Source organism: Pyxicephalus adspersus, chromosome 10, assembly GCF_032062135.1.
Source record: "Pyxicephalus adspersus chromosome 10, UCB_Pads_2.0, whole genome shotgun sequence".
NCBI classification, from domain to species: domain Eukaryota; kingdom Metazoa; phylum Chordata; class Amphibia; order Anura; family Pyxicephalidae; genus Pyxicephalus; species Pyxicephalus adspersus.
Window position 1 is genome coordinate 26,331,550 of NC_092867.1, and position 26,560 is coordinate 26,358,109.

Genomic DNA, 26,560 nt, shown 5'->3' on the forward strand with positions numbered 1-26,560 from the left:
TATATGGTAATTTTGGGACACTAAATAAAGGTGGTACAGAGCTGAGGGAGCCTCTCTTATGGTTCACCTTGACTAACACAGCCAGAGAAGACTTCCCCTCACTATGCAAGAGACGGCTTTTTGCTTTGGCTTAGAAGGAATATTTTTTGGTGGGATGGCTGAATGGGCAATTTTCATTACAATACACAGAGCTCTACCTAAATACTCAGTAATGCTGAATACTCAATATCCACAGTGCAGCAGAGCTGTATGTATCATACGGCATACAATACTTGTTCTGATTACCATGCACTATATGGTACAAACCATTCATACACACTGAAGATAAAACCATTCATACAAACTGAAGATAAAAGAAAGATCACAGCTTATAATTGTAACATTGTGGGTATGTGTCCTATCAAGGATGCCTACCTGGGATGACTATTGAGCTAAAATTCCACCAAAGACATTTAAACATGCTCTGGTAAGTGAAAATGATTCAACTAATCTCAGGCAAGGTTGTATTTCATGACTTGGTTTGTATTTAAATTAAAGAAGGGCATCGGGAGAAACAGGCTTCAGATACTTTCAGATTGGGAAAACCTAACTGTTCAGATGCTGTTCTCTCCGATGGACTTCATCCAGTGACATATGCTACCATCTGTCAATGCAACATGAACATTGGTCTGCCTTTTAAATCATCTAATGTCTATTGGGGTTTTAGTGATATGACTGCTTTCTTTTGATTGGGATAGGTATGTTTCTTGAGATAAGTCATACACAAACACAACACAGTTGTTGGCTATGCCTTGAAATTGCCAGTACAGTTCAGGCAGAGAAGTATGGTTCCGTGTCCAGATACAGGATTTTAACTGCAGCTGTTTTCCTAAATTTGCAATGTACCACATAAAGGTACAGAGCGGCAGGTTCAGAGCTTTGTAGATGGTTAGGCAATGTGTTCAGCAGTAGATTGAAGTAGCAATGTAGCAATTTTCATTCTGTTTAGGTCTGGAGCATTTTCTCAACACAAATATTTGAAACTTTAGCCAGAAGGAGTCTTTTTCGGATCTGTCTGCATTGATATTTTGCTATGGTAAAACATTATTATCTTCTCTGAGGATTTAACCGTCTTATTTGTACAAATGTATGGCCAGGAAGAACGAACACTCTGCATCATCTGCCTTGAGGGTAGTGTGGGGATGCTGCTGTTACTATATACAAAACATACACGAATAAATCAAATTATGTACAACTAGAGAAAAGCTAAGAATTATTTCTCCAGGCAAACTACTATATATTTCTCTCCATGGTATCAGCTTATATTTGGATCTATTCTTCATAAATAATAGCAGGCAAGGACTGAAACCACAACAAAGAATAGAATGCTACAGGTTGTAGTTGTTCCCATTAAAGAAAGGCTAAACGTTCTATCAGAAGCCCTTGGAATATGTAAATTCTTTAGAAATAACCAATTTGCTTTTCAGCTTCTGATATTGAAAACATGGTTTCGTGCTATGCTTCCCCAAGTCAAATATAAATGGATTAGTGAATGTGCTTCTTGGTAAAGAAGGAAATGAAAAAAAGTTCTAATCACTGCTTTTTGAATGATTCAATTCCCCAATGTAAAGCTAAGCTTTCTCTACATGCTTGTTTTCAGGACTGCGGGGTTTGTGTACACCTGTTTACCAAGAAAGAGAATGTAAAGAAATTTTTTATGCATCATTTTTAGTGTACACAGCCATAGATTTATGTTGAGAGCACTGCAAAAATACATACATACATGATTTTCAAGCAAGATCAGCAGATGAAAGAGGTGGTGTAATTAAACTATATGTGAGTATTGACAGGATATGTATACGCCACATTATTTAAAGCTAAAACCTGAACGAAGGAAAAAAATTATACACACACACACACACACACACACACACACACACAATGGTGTTGGGAGATTTTTTTCTTGCCACAGCATACATTAGTATTGTTGCTGACAATGTTCATCCATTTATATCGCAGTGAAACCCCTCTTCTGATGGCAACTTCCACCAGGATAACACATCATAGCACAGAAAGCAAATAATCGCAAACTTGAACATGACAATGAGTTCACTGTACTCACTTGGCCTCCATAGTCAGCAGATCTCAATTCAATAGAACACATATGGGATGTGATGGAACAGGAGATTCTCATCATAGATATACAGCTGACATAATTGCAACAACTGCATGATGTCAGAGAGCTAATATAGACCGAAATCTCTGAGGAATGTTTTCAGCACCTTGTTGGATCTATGCCGCAAAGAAGTTTGGGCAAAAGGGGGTCCAACGAGATTCTAGCAATGTGATTGTATATGAATTCCTAATAATAAATCATACTTATACCGTTTGTTCCTTGTGCAAGTGTGTTAGATTATTTTGTTTAAAATATTAATCCAATTATAAATGTCCAATAAAGACTAAGCACAGGCTGCAAATACCAAGTAAAGATAGAAAAGTATTTGGTGCTTCTCTTGTCATTAAGCCACTAAATGTTTATCCTAAAACACTAGGTTTCCATTGTCTCCTGCATCTCGATTGACTGACAGCACATTGATGAAAAACAACTTTATCTATCAATCTTTCTAGTTGCTATGGAGAAGTAGTTTATTGGGATATTTAGTGCTGGCAGCAGCATCAGGACAATGCACAAGAGACCAATGTTTTGTTAAGATCAAAGGTGCCCTGTAATATGGATTTTATACCCCCATGCTCTCATCTTTAGGAAATGACTAGTCACTGGGTTATTAATCATATCTGAAGTTTCATTTCAAACTTTCGATTAACCATTATCATAATTATACGCTGTGTTTGCTGAAAGCATATGCAAATATTACATTCTAAGAATGTCCAATGGTAGCTTACCTAGTTTTTTTTTGTTTTTTTTTTAAACAGTGGGAGGGTCACTTTTTACTGCAGGCTTTTTATACTTTTGATATGCATACTAAAGATACGCATACACTCTACAGCACAAGTCTTTCTACAAGTGGGCAAACCGATGTACATCACATTCTGCACCGCCTGATTCAGCCAGACTGACACAATTGCCAGTAGCACTTAAATTCAGTCACATCATTAGTACTGTTCCAAGCTCAGCTGACAAAACTTGGCACATCAATGCACATTGATGTGCACCCGTGGTGTTACAGTGGGCAAACATTTAATTTAAACCACAACTTAAACACCGATAACTTCTTAGCCATGGATGGCGAATTAAAAACCACAACATTCAAGCTTTCAAGTTTAATAAAAGACACAAAAAACTAAAGGACTTTGCATGACCATCAAAACAAAACTACCAAATCCAATAACTGTGTGATATCTAAAGGTTAAAGAGATGAATTATACGTATCTTATCTGCCACATAGAATTCAAACAGTGTTCAACAGTTTTTTGTTTTTGAGCCAGGTGGAAGAAATTGTAGGCGGGTGTCAGCCCTTTTATTGTGACCCAACTCTGCAGTAATCACCCAAGCACCTGGCTAAATGGAGCTGGGGAGAACACTGTCCCACATCCATTATAGTACAATTTCACCGAGATTGATTAAAAAAATGACTTTTTAGGCTTTAGATCAAACCAACAATTCTATTAAAATCCAATTTTTTTATTACACAAAATCAATAACAAAAACAAAATATTTTTTATAAAACATACTGCAATAATCTTTATTATCACTTTTCACGCATTTCACAGACCTCAACATCCATTTCATCAGAAGAAAATCAAGAAATGTTGTAACAAATAAGTAGAATATACACTTGCCAATAAAAGAAAAAAGAAGAAAAACTAAGAACACAACTTAATCCTATATGTTACGTTTATTGTTTTTATGTTACAATTTTGTCATGTTTTGTTTAAAATGCTCTGATATGATAAAATTGTGTTCTTATTTTTTCATCTTAGTATTTTGATGAGAACACCTGACCTTGCCACACTAAAATAACTCAGTTTCATTTGCTCCTTTTTTTCTGGATTTTTGTTCACAAAAATATATAGTTTGCCCGGGATTGAATATTATGCACCAAGATAAAAACCTCAATGTGCAGTTTTTCTGAGGCTTACGATACTATTTCTAGACATATAGTCTACAATGAATGACCACATAACAAAACATACATCTTTTCACTGTGTAGGCTGAAAGCTATTTGTACAAACAAGCAAGTCAAGCCGTATTCATTCCCAAACCCACAATAAACTGTTGGAATTGGATTTTAAAGCCATCATTTAATTTTGTTTTAATAATGTCCTTTCTTTTAATTACTGTACTTCTGGCTAAAACCCAAGTATGATGTTTTTTTTTTTTGGAAATTGGCAGCTACAACACAATAATACTACTAGGAAAACAAGGTTATTTCTATAATTGTTTGTTATTATGAAAAGTCCTTATTGGAAATCTAATTCTGACCTTGGGCCTGATTTATTAAAGCTCTCCAGGGCTGGAGAGGAGACACTTTCATCAGTAAAGCTGGGTGATCCAGCAAACCTGGAATGTACATTTTCAAACGTATTTCCTAGCAAATGTTTTCAATCTTGGACTAGATCTATTTCAGGTTTGCTGGATCACCCAGCTTTACTGATGAAAGTGTATTCTCTCCAGCCTTGGAGAGCTTTAATAAATCAGGCCCCTTGTCGGAGTTCCAATGCTATATATGAAGGCTGTAGGGTATTTGAAGGCCACAACAATTCATTAATGAATCTCCAGGGACACAATTGGGCCAAAATCTAGGCAGCAGGTTAAAAGGAGGCATCAAACATGGGCTTTCTTTTTATTTTTTTTTGCCTTATCTGGACATTTTTAAACATGTAAAATTTATGGAGAAGAGAACTAGGAACATTAGTTCCAAGACTTACAAGGGCTGAATTTCTGCCCCTTTACTTTGCAGAAATGTGGTCAGAACTGTATGGACATGCACTAAGGGCTTTGAATTTCCATTGTCGGTCACTAAAATTTGCACCTGATGATTTCTGCAACGATCATTTGAAAATCAATTGTTGCCATTACAGTCTACGATCACATTTGCAGCACTTATGTGATTATGAACAATTGTTTACAGAATGATCCAGGCCCACAAGGCGAGAAGTATCATTATCAATAACAACCAGCATCTTTACAGATGACAACCAATGACAGCTAACTATTCTATTCACATGGATAAAAATAAGGATTGTTACATGTTAGTGAATTGAGTCTATGTACATGTAGACATCAGTAGAATATCAATGGATCAAACTCTGAAAACGGATATATATGAAGAGAAAAAAACAACCAAACATATAATTGTGTTGATAATTTGCAATCTAACTAGGATTCTATTTTTTTAGAATCACAAACATACAGAGTAAAGAGAGATTGGAATGAGGCTACGTACACACGTTAGATGATTCCCTCCTTAGGGCATGTTCTGGAATCTGACGTGTACATCGGCCGTCTCTTGTCGTTCATGGATCCTACTTGGCAGATCCACAAATGGCAGAAGTGGAAAGACCACATTGGACGTGAAGGGAGGAGAGTAGGGTGCTGTTCACTAGTTCTTTCCCCTCCCCTTTCCATAAAACAGAGCGGCATTGTATGTACAGCACTCTTTCATTCATCTTTCTGTCTTTTGTTGTTGGAAAGGATTGTGAAAGAACATTTCCAACTACAAAAGTCTAATGTTTGTACATAGCCTTACCTAGTGAAGGTCTTTATATTATTAAATTATTAAATTTTACTTTTTAAAAGGAGCCATAATGAATTTGTAATAAACATAGGTCAGGTGCACTTTTTTAATGACTGTGAATGAACACTGAACATTATAGTATACTAATCACTAACTACTTATATGAAGTTGTTCAGTCTGTAAGGGCTTTTAAGTTGTTTAGGACTTACAGAACCCGGATGTCGTCTGAATTATGCTTAATTTCCTTAATTTCCATTTATTCCACTTTTGGTTTTAGTGTTGCATAAAGCTATCATGTAAACAAATATGTTTTTTGGGAAGAAAACAGGAAACAATACCTTCTTCTTAGATAGCTTAGGACTTGAACGGACTTGTACAGCAGCTGCTCAGAAGGTAAGTACAGGAGTAGTCAAGCTTGATTTACAAGCACAAATCACTGCAATAATGGGTGTCAAGCCAAACAATAGTAAGGTGCACATGATGTCACCTACATCAAGAGATCGCTTTCTGCACAAACAGGTCTACACACCCAAACATGTCATCACAGCCTTGGAATAATTCAATTTGTCTTACTTACTACATAATTGTTCTCCCAGAGATCAGACTGCCAGTCCCTAAGGCCAGGGAAAAGTCTGTTATTCAGAATCTGAGATTCCTTTTGACACATTTTAAGACCTGTGTGAACAAACCAATATCCTCACACATCACTAACTTTAGAGGTCTGAGCGTCATTCTCTCAGTCAGACCTTGCTTGACATTTACAGTCATCACTTTGTGGTTTTTAGCTGGGTGTCACAAGAGCAAATTGTGAATACAGCAACACCCTCTGAGATTTACATCAATCGCCCAGCTGTTTTTTTAACTCCACCTGAGCAAGAATCCATGTGAATTTTAAAACTGCTTTGCAGACTAAACTGTGCAGAAATTCAACTAATAATAGATAGTCACATTTGTGTTACTGCAAGTTATTATTCCTCAAACCAAGGTATATGTATATGCATATTTATGCTTCCTGTAAAGCTTTTATTTCCATCCTTAGACAACCAAGTAGATCTAATTATGAATTAGACACCTTCAGTATTGTAAGTACCGTACAGGAGCAATAGAGTTTGGATGAGAATCCATCAACATGGCATGATTAATTTCAAATTCAGTCTATCATCTATAGGTAACTTGTGGTATTAAGGTACTCTAGAACTTCCTCACATGACCATGCTGCAATCAAAAACATGTTTTTGGGATCCCTGATCCCTGATGTCTATCTAGTAGCTGGCACACCAATGAAAGGGCAGATTGACACTCATCTAGGATGCATAGAATGTAGAAATTGCAAACTTCATATTACTCTTCAATCTGTCTACAGCATCATAAATTTAGCAGCCTTGGCATATAAATCACCCATCCATATTTGTGTATGTGACTGAATTATGCAGAGTCAGATGGAGAAGTAATATTTGTTGATGGCAGATTGTACAGACAGGCTGTGAAACCCACAGAAGCACACACCAGGCTCCAAACATTTCTCTAAACATTTCCTATTAACATCAATAGATATCACACATCAGTCAATAAATCAATGCACCAATCACGTTTGTAAATTTTGTGGTGAGGAACAATGACTAAAATGGAGATGCCTGTGCATGGTCACCCCATAAGTAACAATTCTGCCTCAAAGATGCAATATACCAGGATGCTGGGATAGGGATAGGGAAATTACAAGTCTAGCCTCTTCCAATAAACTCCTACTTTAATCTGCCGTTTTCCCAATATTGGTTCACTCGCTAAAGACAGACAGAAAAACTAACATAAGTGAAAAAGTCACATGGAAAAATAATAAATTCCCAACTGTTTTATAGGAGCCATCACTTAATAATCATAAACAACCTAATTACTACATCGTTTACTACAGATATAAAGAATCTAGTCCCGTAGTTATCTTACAGGAGAGGACTGCTGGAGGTCAGCACCACAAAGAATAGGTAAAATGTCTGGGCTATAAACAAACAAATTTATTCAGTACATCTCCGCAATGCATGTCCATCTTGCCCCCCACATACATAGAGAAGAAAGTGCCCTGCATAGGTGGAATGGCCAGGGCTGATAACACTGCTTGTAATTTTAGTAATGCAGAGGTATGGTGTTTTCGCAAACACTAGATTTCTTTAATTCAGAATTTTAATTAAATAAAATGTGCATCTAATGCAGAATTGTAATAAATGTTATTATTTTTCTTGCAAATAAAGCATGAAATGAACAAATTGCACTATTATGACACATGCAAAAATGTTTACACGTGTTATATAAACTAGCCTTTCTCAAACTTTTTAAACCAGATGAACTTTTTGGAATAACTTTCAGGTCTTACGGAACACCTGACAATAGCAATATCCACAACTCACAGTATATTAGTGTGGTAGTCAGTGGAAAGAATGATTCTTACATTGCTGGCCAGCAGGAAGAATGTCATTCTTACAGATAGCAAAAAAGATAATCAGTGTCAGTGGTGACTGACCTGAGGGGTACAAATTAGTCATTAGTCCAGGAACCCCTAGAAACCCCTGCAGGAACCCTGGTTGAGAAGCACAGGTATAGACATTGGCAGGTTAGATTACCCACTAATTACCATCTGGTATTTCTGGGGGTATTCTGGTGGCAACACATTAGAATGTAATTTTCCATTGAAAAACAAAGAGAACAATGTTTTACCTTATGTTTAAACTTGTTGGAGTTCTTGTTCTCGTTCTTATTCAGGTCAATAAAATAATGCGTAATCCGTTCCTTGGCCTTAGAATCCATATCCCAGGATATCTTGAAGGAGTCGCATGTGATGTTACTTATCTTAATCTTCTGAGGGACGGGCAGCTCTTCCATCTCTGCAATGCCTCTGTCTTGCGATTTATTCCCTGCAAACAAAACATGTTATTATTCAGGATGTCTAAATGTATCTAGCCAGGAGGCCAAACAACTCATCATCTTAAACATACTAAATTACATTTTATTGCACAGTGGAGCTCGACAGCCTGTCAGAAGAGAAATAGCCTAACTATCCAGTGTCATACATAAGATTTAAACTTTTATACCCCATTTAGAGCTGGAGAGCCAACTGTCGCTTTTTACTTTTCTGTAGATAGCACAAGGCAAAATGCTTCCCCTATTCTTTGTCATTTGAAGCAGCTAAATTACCCTTTTTGTCTCTATTCCATTAGATTTTCTCAAGTTTTTTGTTCTTCAGTTAATTCTCCTGCAAGAAACATTCCATAAAATGTACCACTTCATTTTACCAAATACCCCCTTAAGTAAATCAAACCTTACCAAATTTAAAATTCAGCTAATTCATTACAAAATCCAATAGTACTTAAAAACTGTACCTAGAATTCTGTTCAGGTAAACCCTGAAGCCTTTCAGATACTCATCTACCATCTCTTACCGCCATGAACCTTGGGCACCTATCACCCTATCACTTCTCATTGACATTCTCATTCCACTAACCATTGAGTAGCAGAAACACTACACAATACTGGCTGTTTCAGAAATGCTCTAGTCTAGTCATTGAGCCATCATAATTAGGTCCTTGTCAGTGTCGCTCAGGTCCTAACATGTGCTTATTTTTCCTGCTTCTAACACATCACCTTTAAGAATTACCTGTTACCTTCCTGCATAATATATCCCAGCCTTAACAGGTGGCAATGTGACATGAAAAATCAATCTTATTCACCTTTCTAGCCAGTGGGTAATGTTTTGAATGATCAGTGTATATGCTGTACATTAACTCTAAGTAGAACCTAATAAAAGATGCAGATGTCAAAGAAAGTGCCTTTGGATCTAAATATAGGATGCAGACTTAATCTCGGAATTTGTATGTTCATACACCAAATCTATGTGCTATATGACTGTACCACAGGAAATACTTTTTCTTGAATGCCATTTTTAAATGCCATTCAATAATCTGCTTGTTCGAAAAGCTGTATGAACATTATATCTGCAGGCATGAGTATCTTGGATATTCTTAGCGCAGTTCTCGGATATTCTCAGACTTGGAATGCTGCAGACAATTCTACAATGGAGCCATAATATCATCTTCAATGGGTCTACACAGGACTTGCACACTGGTCTGCTTGTTCCCTCTTTGACTATTCTCTTAACAGTGTCACGGTTCCATCTCCTACTGTAATAGTGACAGTTTATTGGCACGTTACAAAATAACTAGCTGTCTTCTTTAAAAGTGATTGATGACATTATATTTTTTCAACTTTGAAGAGAACAAAACTCAATTAACTTTAGGCATAATCTAAATATTCAGTCTCAAAATACTCGAAATGTGTTTTATAGTACTTTAAGGACTCCATTTATTATACAAGGAATCAGACATCCCCTCAAACATTACCTAGTGAAAACTAATTACTGACATTTAAACACATGGACCTGGAAGATTCCCACAAGGAAAAGTTTTATTCCTTGTCTTATAAATATAACCCTAAGAGTGCAAAGACTTATATTTGCATTCTTAAATAGCTTTGCATTATTGTATCCTAACCCAAGTCTGAAGAATGGGTCAGAGTGGAGAAGGGTTGGAGCCTTGTCAAAGTTTTTAGTCTTTCTTCTTCCCACTGGAAAGACTTGACCAAGATTCTAATCTAAGTAATTGCTATCACTGAAGACAAAAAGCTAGGGAAAAAAATATATTCAAAGGCATATGGGCAGAGTTAAGAGTTGCAACTTTTGTGTGTCTTCTGTCTGTGTACTTTGGACTTCAGAGAAGAGAAATTAAGAAAAATTTCTACTACCCAGAAAAAGATCATAAGAAAACCAAACCAGATCTTGCCCCATTATACCTAAAAAATCAATATTTAGGCTTGATGTTATGTTGGTTGCGTCTGGGCAGCATAAAAATGTGTTTTCACATGCTTATATTTGTTTGCATTATCATGTTCTTTATTCCCCTTTGTGTTTACATTACATTATGTTACTTTTATTTTTAGAAAACCATAGTTACATTGTTTCATGCCTGTATTTACATTTGTGATGTCACAATGATGAATTGTCACCATATAATGATGCCACATCCCACAATGTCTATCATTACAAACATGAAAAAGGAAGCCTATGGACTTTAAAGCCATATCCTATCATACCCGACAAACATATTAAAATGACAGTAATACTTTATTTCAACAAAAAAAGTTAAAAACATATCTCCAAACATGTAGATCTCAGCAAAGGTCTTCCAAAAAAGAACATGTAGCTGTACATTTTCAATATCATTGTAGTAATTTCTCTAAACATTTCATGGATTCTCAGTCTAATCATCAGGAGTGGCAATGAAATCTATTAATCCAAATACAATCTCACAACAATATTTGTTTATAAAAAGGTATATTTTTTTACAAATCAAACTTACTACATCATTCAGAATGTGTGCAATTGAGGAAAAATATAACTGTACTGGGCATTATATGTATCTTACAAATGTCATTTAAATCAGTACTACCACTACTTAAAAAAAAATTTTGTTTAGGTTTGCAATGGTCAGCTACATATTTAGTTATATAGCCATGGCTATAAACCAGGAAAATAACCTGACTACTATCATGCCATGGCAACTTTCTGCAGCTCTGTACTTGCTGCACCTGTCTACAATGAGCTGCCCCAGGCAGACTATCATTTATTAAATATAACTGTTAGTAAAACAAATTAACACACATCTGTAAAGAGTTTCAGCTCCTTGCCACCTGATACTAGAGCCATGTTTAATGTATATGCTTCCATAAGCACACATAATTATGGTGTTTTTTTTATTTAATACCCTTTTCATTAAAACCCACACTGTACTTGTCTAAATTGAACATTATTATGGCTATGAAAATGAAAAGCAGAACACATTATGGTTATCTTGCCGTACCCTTGGTATAGGTATATAAATGCCTTATAAAAACCGGTGCCCAAGCAAAGTATGTAAAGTAACCCTAAACCCCTTGACAAAGAAAAAGCAGAGACAGATGGAGTTTTAAAGAATCTCAAGTATCACGCATTTTCAGGATTTTCTCACAATTCTTAGAACTCTTGCCAGCTATATATATCACAGCTTTCGACAAACCTGCTAAGTTGAAGATGTAGCAAGGTTTAATTTTTTTGAGTCTGTTAAAGTTTTCTAAATATACAAGAAAAACTCTACATAAAGGGCTATTTAAATTGCTTTAAATGCTTGTGCTATAGACCCATGTCTGTGTAGGAGTATTCAGGAGCTGCACACTGGCTGGGATATTCCTTGCCTTCACTTGTCTCTTTTCTTTTGCAATCAGCAAAGACAAAATAATCAAGATTTGTCAATAGAAGAGCAGACAGCTCATTTAAATACTGCTGGAGGTTTCTGACAACAGATGGCTAATTTAATTCCGCCAGGAAAGTATGTTATTGAAAAAATGGATCTGCTTCACTGCACATTTTTAAAGAAGTTCAGAATCTTTGCACAACAATAAGTTGCATTACATGTAAAAGTGCTTGACTAATCAGAACAAACTGTATTACAAAGAAAAGGTTAGGCTAGCATTATGGACAGAGCCAGGGATGAGTACACCATTTAAATCTGCTCCACCTCTTGTTTGGTAATCAGAATTGGAATAAATTTAAGAGGATCTGTGTATTCAAATGTAAATCTAATAAGAGTTAGGAATTAGTAAACAATTTGCTTGTCTTGAGTGACAACAGTAAAAATGTTTTCAGTCCTAGCAAAGAATCTGAAATATATGGCGGACAAGGGTGGGACTTCTATCGCTTAGATCAGTTCTCCGGTCACAAAAAAAGTTTAGGTTTGGCCCATCACATTTTGATGCAGTATAATAATAAGATATAAAATAATAAGTAGAATAGGGGATAATGCCTCCCAAATGCCCCCACAACACTCATTTGTTTTAATAGGTAGTTTGGAGGGTTTTGGGGAGGCGTTTTAACACTTTCCAAGTGCTGCACAATGTTATTTCTTTATAGGCCATCAAGAAAACGCTCTGATGTGGACTGGCCCATTGGAACAAATGGGAAACAGTCTGTGTAGACTAAACATCACACTCATATCACAAAATAACGTCATCTCTTTCTTTCTTGTTCTCAGGGGTCCAATGCATGTTATTTTAAATAGGTCTATTGCTACTGTGAGTCAAGATGAGTCCATTTCAGGTGGAACCTTCTGGCATTGGCATCAAATGTGATAACGTGCTCACTACAACATAAGGTACCACAGCTGCAACTAGTTTTTGAACACAAAAGACACAAACTAGGTGAACTATCTGAAGAGAACAAGTGTCAAGGCCCAGCAGCAGTAGATGACATGGCAATGTTTCTGTGTAGCCCTGAGGCAAACTTCTGCTATGATCCAGCAAACTGCACAGCTGATCAATGTGTTTGCACACGTTTCCTTTACATTTGCAGTGGGCATGAGGTTCTTCCTCCAGTGAAATCCAGGAACCATGCCTCAACCCAAAAGCAACCACATGCAAACACCTGCAAAATGTGATTTACAACTGTTCCCATACCGTTGAAAAGGAGAAGTTGGGCGCACAGTTGAATGTGCTATAAGACTGAAAGGGGCCTTAACATTCCACAAGTACAGCCACCAGAAATGAAGATCTTTAATTATTTAGCAGCCCATAATAGCACCAGTGGGATTGGGGACATCATGCAACACACTGTAAAAGTATTGCAAAGAAAAATACCACAATTCTTCCATATGATCTTGAAAAGCACTGCATGGATTTCACAGTCAATACCATACAATATTTCTTATTTTATAAGTCATTTTTTAAAAACTTTTGCTGAAGTAATAAATTCTGTTGTAAAACACAAATTTGGAAAATGAGAATTCTACAGTACTATATTGTAATAATATAAACTTTACTAGACTGTTTATAAGCCTGATTTGTTCATGTATTTGTAGAGAAAAAGTAGAGAGTTTATACAAAAAAACTTGAAATATATTCCCTTTATATCCCACCTACTCAACCTTCATAATTTTACCAAGTCTGGAAAGTCTAATTCTGCAACACTGACACAAAACAGTATACCAAGTGCAATACCATCTATATTAAATATCACATAATGTGTAGGTGTATATGGCACTGTGACATATTAACTATAGCTTTAATTTATTTATTTTTTAGTCTTTGGAGAAAAGTTTAATCCTCTTGGTGCCAGTCATTGATGCTAAATCCTAAAACATCCAACTGTTATTTTGTTTCAGTAATCCGGTAATCTTTGCAGTTCTGATCACTGAGAACCAGATTATGCAATTTATATAAATTACTCCATTTATTCAATGTTTTATTAGAGACTTTTAAGGTTATCATTATTTATCTCTTCACATGTTTTAGTTCATAATTTAAAAAATGGATTGTAAATATATATTGAAACTAAATTACTACAAATACAAATAACATTTTATTATTAATATTTATTATTTCAACATTTTTTCATCTTCCTATAGTCAGATGATCCTTACTTCATTCTGTGATGAGCAGGACTATTAAAAACTCCAGTATTAGCCTCAAAAAGGTATCTGGTATAAAAGGGAGTTTATTGCATTAGCTAGGAGTGTTCCCTTCAAAAATCAGCAGTCAGGAACCTATACATCAAACATAGAGTAATGTCTGATTGCAAGAGAAGTGTGCAGGTCTATGTGCCTATCAGGTGCTGAGACTATAAGCCACTGCCAGGCTAAAAACATTCACAAATGAGGGAAAAGAAGGTAACAGTGTTGCATCAAAGCACATGCCTATAAATTAGTGTCTGTGCCTCTGAGGAACTCTATGTATCCTAGGACCACACAGTTTAAAGGGCCTTGACATTCTCCCCCGGTGTCATGCCAAGACCCTGGCAATTATATTGAAACTCTGTGTACAACAATTTAAAAAATATATCCGTGCAGTGGGTACAACCTCCACCACAATAACGTCTCATTTTCCCTAGGGGATGAAGAATAAGGTGATTACCATATGCTATTTCCTGCTCTCACAGTAGTTGGAGCTACCTTTGCAGTGTGGCCCTCTAAATTGTGGGTGGGCTTTCAGCAACCTTTTGGAAAAATGGTTCTGCATGGTATGGGATAATGTCAAAGAGATGTGATTATTTGGGCAATGAAGGGAAGAGGTTTATGGAAACCAGGTGCATAAGGAGGAGGAAGCCTATGACAGTGAGAAATAGGCTAAGAAAATTATCTTTTCCACAACCTCTAGGCAAAAAAAGAGCAGTTGAACACTTGAACTTAAGGTTACCTTTAACTTTAATACCAGATCTTTACCATGATCTGCTGGCATTTGACAGATGGATGACAAGAGCAGGGCTTAATCTAGGCTTGGACAGTCATGGCAGTGTGCATCGTCTGAGTCTGGGAACCCAAGAACATAAAAGGAAAATCTATACAGATCACATCGAGGAGCCTGTAGTTCAGGCATTGTTGCTACTTTAAGCACTTTTTTATGTTAAACTTCATTACTGATAGTGAAGTTTTGGATGTTGGAGCTGGGAGACTACTTTAATATACAAAATCTTGTACAACACAATGTAGTTACACATAATGGAACAGTATACACCAAACAGAAAGCCATAATTGGCACAGAAGGAATTGAACTCATTCAGAGCTGTTAAAGCAGCAGTTACAGGATCACCAGGGAATATGGTAGTGTTTTTCAATTCGACAAGACGTTTACTACAGATAGAATAGAATGCAAGAGATAGTAATTTATAAAGCTCTGACAGAGAAAAACCTTGACACAATTATCCCACACACCATGAAAATACAGCAATTTTCCATACAAGCAGCTTTCATTGTCTAATGAATGGCGATATAAAATAGATTTAAAGTTAGTCATGCATGTTGTCAAATTCAGACAGCACTGTGTGATCCAAATAAAACTGGATAATTTCAGTTCTTTTTTGCCTTTTTTTACAATATGTGTGTGGGAGAACTTGTCTTGCCACATAATGCAATCAATACCCGCGTACAATATCTGTCTGTAAAATTCACTACTGGGAAAGGTTAATTTAATTTGTTTTGTCTTGCACCTCCTCAGTGTGAAAAAACAAATACTTGGTATACACTGCAATAAACCCAGAGGTGCAGAAGTCTATTTCAGTAAAATTAATACTGAAATGTGCTATTAGAGACAGCATGCCATATGCTCAGAGTGGAGCGTGCTCCCATTAGACCGCACAGCCCATCATAGCACAGTTCATCAATCATGCGCTTGGCCGAACAGAAACAATACTGTGTGGTACCAAAGTACCTTGTATGTATACTTTCCCTTTATATAGTAAGCATAGCATATAGTACACTCCCTCTTCGTGCCATGCAGAATGGTTGGATTTTAATAAAAATGTCTAGTAGTGATTCAAAGAGTAAAGAGTAGAAAAAAAAACAAGGAAACAGATTGCATGTTTTTAGTTAAGTGTATAGTATGGATGCACATTAGAATCATTTATAAAAGTGGTAAAGTGAAATCATAGGTCTATATTCTAGGCTAAATGCATGATGGTTACACATACTGTACACAATTCTTGTTCCCACACACTTCTGCTGCAGGCTCAAGTGTCCAAAAGTCCCAATCACCCTCATTCAAGTGAATGGAACAGTTGGGAACCATTTTTCACATGCAGCAAATTGCTAAATTTGCAAATTGGCTGTGTAGTGGATTTTTAGAAGAACTGCACTATAACTGCAACTGTGTGCAGTATGGTTTGCTGCTCCAGGGCGCACAGCAGCAGTTCGCTATTTACCACACACCACGTCATCCAGGACCATACAGTCCTATTTCACACATTGTCCTTCTAAGAATTTTTTTTTACCTATAGGGTAGATTGCCAGACTTCATAAAAGTCAAAGCTAGCATTTTGTCAGCATTTCCACATAGTATACCAGTACAATACTTTAATACAGATTCTCAACCGGGGTTCCTCCAGAGGCTGCTATTGATTTTGATGACATTTATTTTTTTGGCTATGAGGTTGAAATTCTTCCTACTGGCCAGCAATGTAAGAGGCATTATTCCAGCTGACCACCACACTAATGTATTGTGAGTTTTTAGTAATTACAGTAGACGTTCCCTGAAAATGTGAACATTCTGAAGTTTGAAGGTCAATAAACACTGCTTTAACTTATAAGACATAAATAGCATTCTATGATTGTTTATTTTCTAGTATGTGGTATGCTGATTCACCTGTGTTGATATTTTCTGTTATGTTGTAAATGATGGTTTATAAATTCCTTGGTTGTTTGTTTGAAAAATAAATGAAAAATTATATAAAAGCATTCTATGATTACTACTATAAAAAGCCCTCTACATACACCAAACAGTAGGTTTTATATAGTATATACCATCTTCTACCCTCTTTTCATCTTTTTTCTTACAACAAGTTATAGCTAGACATCAGAAGAAAAGCACATTGTATTTAACGCATTACTGTTGAATTCACAGAGCAAAGAACGTAAAATAACTGCTGCATGTCAGTGATGCAATGTCACACAGTCACCAAGCACCTAATTATTTCATGTAATTACAGGTAATTATTAAGAGGAAATGTGGAAGGTATAGGGGAATACAGTTTATTTTTAAAGGTAGTCGATTCATTTTTTGCAGGCAATCTTTCAACTATGCCATCAACAAGATAGAGAGGAGTGCTTGGCAGCATCTAGGGTAGTCCCAAACCTTTGTGTTTCATATAAATGAAGTTACATATTGGCACAGGGAGTGTCTATGTTCATACCGTCACACTGCTTGAACCTGGCTGTCTTCGCCATGTAGAAAAAGTAGTGTTCAGTCCCCAGTAGCCCAAATATCTCCTTATTTTAATAAATTTTTAATGGACTTTGAAAATAGTTAACTGCATGATACAGACTGAATATAGCCAAACGTAGATCTCAGCAGTATGCAGCAGTTGTAGTAAACAGCCATGTTTTGTTGGCACCAATGTAGGTCCCACTCTGAATGGTTATATAGGACTATCACTTTCCACATGTTAGGCTTAGTGTAAGACCATATACTTGGTAACATTTACCATGCTATAAATAGAATTTGCCTGAATTTTAATATCCATATAAGCAAAGCCTCTGTGTACGAGCTCCTAATACCAGTAAAAATCTTTGATAAAATCTATGATTTTTCCATTTTGAAATGGAGAATGCTCAGTCACTTAGCTACTATGAGTCATGAGTCAGAATAAGACTGATTTTATTGGTAGTTTTTGTTTTCCAAAATATATTTTATGTATATATTATAAAAGGGCAAATATTTTTGTCCTTAGTTTTTTGCAAATATTTTAAAATTATTAAGTGGATACAAAATATGAGGATTGTATTTACAAAACAATATTACAGTTGTTTTTCAGCTATTGCCCTTTACCAAGACTGAGGATAAAATTACAGACCAAGCCTATGATCTGCAGTAAAGGCATGTTGCAGGTCAGGGTTACCCCTGTCCAAGTGATACAAACTAGGGCAGAAGCACACACAGTATGTTGAGGGTAAATTAATGCCTGATATGTTTTTTGATAACACAAAGTAAACCTGAAGTAAAAATAAATCCCAAAAGTGAAACAATTGGTAAAAGGTATGGATAGATGATGACAGATGATTCATGCAATTTCTGCCAAAAAAAATTTCCCCTGACAATTGTTTGTATTTTCTGCAAAAACTCCCTGCATGTAAAATGGGCCAAGTGCCACAGCCAATATATATTCTGTGCCCATGCAAAAACCCAGCCAAGGACAAATGGCAAAACCTACCTAGGACACCTCAGTTTAGTCCTGCTTTAAAGCTCAGTAGAGGAATTAAAACTTAACATAGCCACACGTGACCTAAACATTGCTTAAAATACCAGTGTTGAGATTCAGCTTTGGACAGTAGTAAATCCATACTAAGTCTGGCCTTCTTCTAGCAATAAATTCAGCTGTCAATGCCAGAGCCTCTTCTGCCCACTGCTGCCATCTTGACAACTGGCACCAACCTCTGCATCTTCTTATCACTAGGTGTTGTGTGTGGGTGGGCTAATGGGTGGCTGGGCGCACATGCATGGTATGTGGCTGAAAAAAATCATTCCGTGCCAAAACAGAACATGCGCAGTGCTAAGTGTGCATGCACAGAAAAGCAACCACATTAAGAATTATGTTTACTGCTTCAGTAAACCTGAAGCACAAATAAACCCCAAAAGTGAAACAACTGCTAAGGGGTAAAGCTATTTGGAATTCTCATTTCAATAGGGACAGGTGAAATCCTTTCTGCAATAAAATGTGCTTTCTATGTACCCTTAGGGGTGCTGGGACTGAATGAACACCTGTGTGGATGTGAAAACTGGGCCAGTAAGGCTGGGGAGAAAAAGAATTGGGTTATACTGGTAATAAGACAGATTATATCTACCTTGCTGTAGTTCCTAGAAGCTCACAGTGTTCATTGAAATCAGATTAGGCAATTGTAGTAAAAGAGTACAAATAAAACAATGTCAGAGATACAAATGCTGTAGAGACTAAGATTTCACAATACTAAAATAAATAACAATGGTACAGCAATCACTTTGTACTCTAATTATATATATATATATATATATAATTCTAAAGCTGATATGCTGCTGGTAATTGCACAAATTTCAAAACAGCAGATTCCCGTACTGTCAACTTATTTAGTAGGCACTATTTTAATTAACTGATTTTTTTTTTTTTTTTGGAGTTTAATTGCAGAAATGCCTGTACTAGAGGGACTGCGGATCTTGCAGAAGCTGAAGATTACCTTAGAGGTTCTGGCTGTTAATAGCAGCTTTAGAGTTTCTGCTCTCAATGTGTCACTTTTAGATAAAGAAGCCCCAGTGTCGTCCTTGATAAAGTGGAATAATCATTTTCTGGCATGGACTGGAACAAGGAAGTTTAAAATGAAAATGTTTTATACTGAAATTTCTAGAGACAGACTTGACTTTGTAATGTTAGAGTATATTTGGTCTCCATGTATGATACATTTTTGTGAATAAAGTCTTGGTAATAGAAAGTTAGATTTAGCAAGAGACCATATTTAAATTATATGGCAAATGTGGGTAGATGGTGACCACAAGTTAACAAACTTAATTCGATTTTTGATACATGAAACAGGATCTCCATTGAGAGTTCATCTGGAGTTAGCTTTTTTTTTTTTTAGAAATTAAATTTTTATAACCATTTAGAAAGGAAGGAAAAGGAAAAAGGAAAAAAAAAACAAGCTGACATGATCCATGAAAAGTTACAAAAAAGGGGGGCAGGAACAAAAAGAAAAAAAACATAGGTATCTATATGAATAACCAGTGCAACAAAAACAATAAACAAAAACAAAGACAAATACAATAAATGTACTCGAAACCTGCAGTGTGGCCTTTTTTTAAAATATATTTTTAAACACAAATTTGCAAGTCGAATTCTGTGTTTTTCGGGTCGGGTCTGCCCGAATTCGAACCACCATTTTCTGGTCGTATATAGGGACAACCCGAAATCAAACACCAACACTAGTCAAAATGCACACAATTTATGAAACAAGTTACCATTAGTTAAAAAAAATTGTATTTGTTCAAAAATGTGTACTGTATACCATGCTAGGGTGCCATTCACAACAAATGCCACTGCTACACAGCACACATACAACAGGTGTGTTGCTACTAATTTAGAGTGACTTAAGTACTTACTTAAGTACCTCAGGCTGTTTCAATTTCAAGATATTGTCATCTTACAAAGGGATAATTCACTTAAGGTAATGTGTTAATAGTTCACTTTTCACTTTTTTGTGAACAACCTATATTCCTTGAGTAAATCAACCTCAACGTATAAATGGAAGTCACCAACTGTGCTGATCCAAACCACAAGCATGAATGAGCCCTGAATGTTTTAAAAGTTTATTGCTCAGCAAGGTGCCTATACATTGGCACATCATTCAGCAGTATTTGCAACTGTAAATCTGCAAGCCAGTTATTTTTATTCTGTTTCCCAAGAGCAAAAACAGGTCACTTTTTCCTGCTCCTCTACCTTCTATGATTACCACTATCAATTGGTCAGTATTTTCCATAGCAAAGACATCCAGAAAACATGACCTTATGGTTGTGCTTTAAAAGTCGCAACCATGCTACTCCACTACATGTAGTTGTGTAAACCAATCATTTTAGTACTACGGCACTGATATAGATCACATACTTTTTGTTAACACTCTTCTCTTTTCCATACAGTAATGAACCTAGGTACATGGGGCCATTCAGACAAAGCTGCAGGTTTGCTATTGCATAATGCACAAAAAAAGCATATCTGAGACTCATGTGAAATGTCAAGAGGCACCTAGAAGTACATTTAACAAAACTCTTCAACCATCACCTTATGAACAAGGTGACTCACATACACATTTACTTTTATCAGATACTTTACAAATTCTGTTCAATAACTTGTCAAGACAATAACTAATTCAGAAAACGACTAGATAACTGCTGTGTATTTAAGCTTTTTTAATGATAAGTTAACCATCCCAAGCGACACAGAATGATTAACATTCCAGTCTGCATGCCTTTCTTCTAAAGTCTCATTTATTCCAAACATCAAAATAAAGAGCAGAGAGATCTAGAGGAGCAGAAAATGGCATTTACATCACAATGCACATCTTATTAGCCTTTAAAATGCAGATAAATGAAAAGCAATTTACTAAAGGGAAAATAAAAATTACTTATTGTGTTAGGAAAACATAAATAATGTTAGTGGCAAATTTGTATTAATTCACATTAGTGGAAAGATTCCCAGCTTACAAACTCTATTTTTCACCCTTTGTTAGCAATTTCATGGCAATCATCATTTTCCTAGTGAGAAGGAAAACTTTGACACAGTGCATGCCACTTTGTTACCAAACAAACTACCTGACCACTAAACAAGCTTTCTTATGGTGGCTAAGTAAAGAATGAGTATCGTTTTGCTTCTCTGCTTTTTGTATGAGCTGCTCCTTATATTCAAGTTAGCATATTTGTATTTGTATACAGAACAGCTGAAGTGAAGGAAATACAAGTAGTAAGAAAACCTGTTCATTTAAAAACTTATCTGGTGTTTGGTATTGCTTGCATTTATCCAACACTTTGGATAGACAAATCTGTTATGGTTTGATCACTAACATGCTAGACAAGACAGAACTATAAGAACCCGGGGTTATAAGGATATAGGGGCCCGTGTTGATGAGCTTTGGTTCACTTCAAGCAGGTTTTGTATTCCAATGCATATTTTTAAGAATGCAAAACCCATAAAAAATTAGGTCAGAAAAGGTCAACTGCAGGTCAGTAAATTCTGAATGATCTGGTGAGCTTCTCAAACTGATATCAATGAAACCACTAAAATGTACATCAGACCTTTTAAACAAACTGGTAACTGCATCAGTTTTTCTGTAACCTTAAGCACTTGAACTTGCTTAAAGCCACCTAGCACTTTGTTGTTGGTATTCTACTGTCTTCATCTGTCTATTATAAAAAAAAAAATGGGGTATTGTAAAAAAGAAAGTTAGGTAAACTGGTACATACTAAAAGGGTTCTGACTAATCCTGTACATAAAATTGTTTAATGCTTCAAAAAAAGCTGCATAAAGTTCTATGTAGCCAAACACTGCAAGTTTTATCTTTGGTTACAAACAATTCAAAATTTCACACCAGATTATTATTATTACACAGTATTAATAAAGCGCCATCATATTACACAGCACTGTACAAAATCAATAGTTGTGTCACTAACTATCCCTCAAAGGGGCTCATAATCTAATGTCCCTACCAGGGTCATATGTGATTTAAACAGTCCAAGGACAATTTTAGAGGGAAGTCAATTAACCTCCAAATTAGCCACCATGCTTCCCAGATTAGCAACATCACCTGCTACTGCTGTTGTGCACAGTGCCTTGCCTATATGTTGTTGCAATATAGAGAAAGTGAAGGGTTTGTTTGCTGTGCACCAATAACCTCACTCCTATCAGCAGTAAGAGTGTTCTAATCTTCTTCTTTACCACCGACAATCTCTCACTGACAGGTAAGAAATATGTCAGTAATCCAAGTGTTATCTGCATCTGGACAAGTTGATGTGGGTGAGTAATTTCCATGTGCTTATCCCAGATTTAGAATACCAAAAGCCTACTTTACTCTGACATACCATTAATGTAGCATGCTCTCTGAATTTTTTAAAACCAATATTGGCATTCGTTTTTCATGGCTGATTTCATGGAGACTTTGTAATAGGGCAGAATTGGCATTTGTACCCAAAATACCCAGATTCAGTCCAGACATTCAAGTATCCATTTCACAAACTTGTTGTAGACATTCTGCCTATCCAAATGCCGTTTGTCTAACAGGTATGTATTCACCAGAAAACTATCCACAATTTTATTTATTTTCCTTTTCCGAGTTTCAATTTTTAGAGAAAACAAGAAAAAATGTGCTTATTCATAAATATAATATATTTCAGAATGCCCACTGGTACAGATGCATTCTAATAAAATAATGTAACAGAACTTATCATCTCCTCCTGACATATTCCTAACTGTTAATAACACTGTTATCTCTGTTATCTTCTTCGTCCTATTAGGCTTGCTGCTACTTTTTTTTTGTCATTTAAGAGTTTTAAGAGTACTCAAAACCCATCTTTTTAAACTTGTCTTCTTCAGTCTCTTAAACCCTTACTACATACCCACCATTCCATATCTCCTCTCCTATTGTGTGCTGCTTCCCCCACCTCATAAATTGTAAGCTCTTCTGAGCAGGGTCATCTTCTCCTCCTGTCTCACTGTCTGTATCTGGACGTCATTTGCAACCCCTTTTAATCTACAGCACTGGCATATGTTGGCATATTTATGTATATAAATACTGTTTATTAAAAAGAATAATAATGTTTAGCAGCTTGGAGTATAAAGCAGAGTACAGAATTCAGAATATAGTGGTGTGGCATATCTACAAGTGTTATACAGTGCACAGAATATTGGAGAATGGAGAGAAAGTACCATATGGAAATGTGAATGTTACAGATTGGACACATAGCCATTCACCCCAATTTATCCCTAAACATTCAGCACATACATTCAATTTTGCCTTAGACTTACTATTACTGGATAAGATCTGTAAATCATAATCATAGGCAATTAACAAGCCTTAAGTATTAACAGCCATGTCTCAATGCTGGCCAAAGTAATGTCTCTGCACTGGGTTTTAGTAAATGAACATAAGTCAATAATTAAAAACTTTAAGTTTAAAATGTTGAAGGTCATTTAGTGAGTTAAAAAAAGATCAATGCCCATAAATGCTTTACTTCTGTGTTGCGAGTGGAGCATAAAGTTAAGAACACATATAGAATAAGGAAACATATGATTAATTGAATGTAGAGGAAGATGGTTTATATACTGCACCTTGCTGACAAGGCTGCCCCTTACTAGCATATAAGCCAACAGGATGGCCTTGAGGATGATCATGGACAACTCTATTGTGGAGGTCAGGGTTGAGGAATTGTGCAGCTATGGTGTAAGATTTAGAAGTTGGCAAGCTGGATACCTATGGTGTTGAAGGTGATGGCCATGCCCTAAATAAGGTTGCAGAAGCTTTCTTGTTTCCTGTGGTATGATACCTTGAAGTCCTTGATACCTTGAGTCCTTGCTCTAAGGAGAAGACCCATGATCAATACCCACTGCACTGCAAAAGCTCCGGAAGCAACAGGAATAATCAACAGCTACAATCCTGGGCAAAGAAACCAGCTCACTGTAAAAGTTGGCTCCACCTGCAGCAAGTATTTACCATTCTTTTACTCTTCTTTCCATAACTTAAGAAATATGCCCATCCCATTCACCTATGGTATAGTAACTTAGGTTTATGCAGGAATTCCTCTTTTTTTCTCACTGGCTGAATGGAGCAGTTGGGGATTTATGTAAGGTATCGTATATATGAGCTAATGTTAGAGCTGGCATCAGCCAAGAAGTTATAGATTACAAGGTGTGCAACTGGACCTGTGTATTTTCTTACTTAGTTTGCCATACATATATCAAATCTCCTTTCTAAGAGTCTATGAACATTAAATATGGGCAATTTGTAGCCACCTTCACAGTACATAAAAAGCTCACCTACCAGTAACAAAATAATAACAGCACATTCTGAGGTGATTATCAATTAATGCCAATAACCAGCCTATTTACAGGTCAGATCACACTCTACATTTTAATACCAGTCTGTAATGCCAGAAACTAGGACAAAAGTAGAAGGGGTTGAATACGTTTGCAAGGCACTTAAGTAAAGCTATGCATTTTTTTTTTAATAAGGAGGAGGTAAGGAAACATTTTCGGTAGTTCTGGTGCCAACATAAAGGAGTGATTTCCCCTCACTTTTAAGAGATTTGTTCTAAATTTGGCATATTTTGGACAAAAAAAGAAAAGGAAATCTACCCAGCTGGCTTGTAAATATAGTTCCTGCAGTAAATCAAGAGGTTTGTTTCTTAATGGAAAATCTCATCTTGTTGGAATTCAAAACAATGTATTACATTTATGCTATATTATAATATGTGATAAAAAGATATTCTAGTCAGAGGGAATTGAAAAAAATATATATTTGAATCCCTCCGGTGAAGACTAATACCACAGTACTCTCCACAGCCACATGACTGCCCTAGGGAAATATTTTGTTTGATTAGAATAAATATACTTTCTCTTTTCCAGTCTTGTCCTCACTAAATTTTAAACAGTGGCATAAAAACCACCAGAATGAGAGTTGTAAATTGGTTGTGATTTATTCTAAAACTATGTATATTGTTGTGGAAAATAAAACACGTTGATGAGTTGATTTGCTTCCCCTCAAAACTGGTGTTAGACTAAAATGGAGACATTAGATTGTCCCTTAGAGGAGCTCATTGTTAATATCCTGACTATGGACTTTGTAAAGCAGAGGTAGGCAAACTCCTGCCTTTAGGCCGGATACAGTCCTAGCCAGTATTCAAGTCCAGCCTAACGACCCCCCTAGTTAATCGCTTGCAGTAACGGTTGGAAAAAACCTTTCCTTGGACACCTTGTTTCTTCTGGCCTAGTGTGCCTTTTTGACTTCCTGAAATGGCCTAGTAGTCCAAAAAGTTTGCCGACCCCCATTGTAAAGTGTTGAATTAAACAAAACTCTTAAAAAGCCCAAAATACAAAGTTACACAAAGCCCCAAAATCATTGCAACTCACTTCTTTTTGGACAACTCACTATGAAGTTTCAGTGTGAAAGATCCTGTCTGAAAAGAATTAGTTTTCTTTTAAAAGTAATACCACTACCAAGACCTTTTACACACAAAATAAATAAATAAAAATCAACTCCAGCCACAGCTAAAAAAGACCTTGTTGAAGCATTTGTGGGTGGTTGTCAGAAGTCAACCTTGTGTTTACTTTGCTATGCTGATGGGACCCTGGTAATATTTTTCAATATTCACCATCGCCCCTATGCTTTAGTAAGAAGCTCCACTTTGTCCATTGACGGTCCGGTCATAAAAGTAGTCTGCCACCCTAAATCTACATTCAGTTCCCCAGACTTAAAAAGTTTCAGTAGCTGAACAGAAAAAAATATATATGACAATATTTAAAAATGGTGTCATGCACAAAACAACGCCTGACAATGTCTTTAGCATCGCATTATTTTAAGTGAATTCTTTTTACTCAAACATGACTCCCATTTATACATTGGATAAATCAGAATAATTCACCAAATGTTAATTTTGTCTGAAGAAGAAAACCTTATCTCTTTGACTTTTCTAGACTTTGGAATCTGTATAGGACAAAATTTGGCTACCTTTGCATGACAATCAGTTTGTGTATGAAGAGTAAGATCAGAAACAGGTAGGTCTAATATAGCGCTCCACTACTGGCGTTTACTGCAGGAGCAA

At 36.1% G+C, this 26,560-nt stretch overlaps 1 protein-coding gene across 2 annotated transcripts in view; it reads right to left on the minus strand.

The window, feature by feature from the left end:
- PHYHIPL (phytanoyl-CoA 2-hydroxylase interacting protein like) overlaps positions 1–26,560 on the minus strand; it is a 68,175-nt gene that overhangs the window by 15,629 nt on the left and 25,986 nt on the right. For both annotated transcript variants that reach the window (XM_072424120.1, XM_072424119.1), the window contains exon 2: positions 8,385–8,581. In XM_072424120.1, coding sequence (XP_072280221.1) covers positions 8,385–8,549 — 165 coding nt within the window. In that variant the 5' untranslated portion in view covers positions 8,550–8,581. The remainder of the gene's footprint in view (positions 1–8,384; positions 8,582–26,560) is intronic.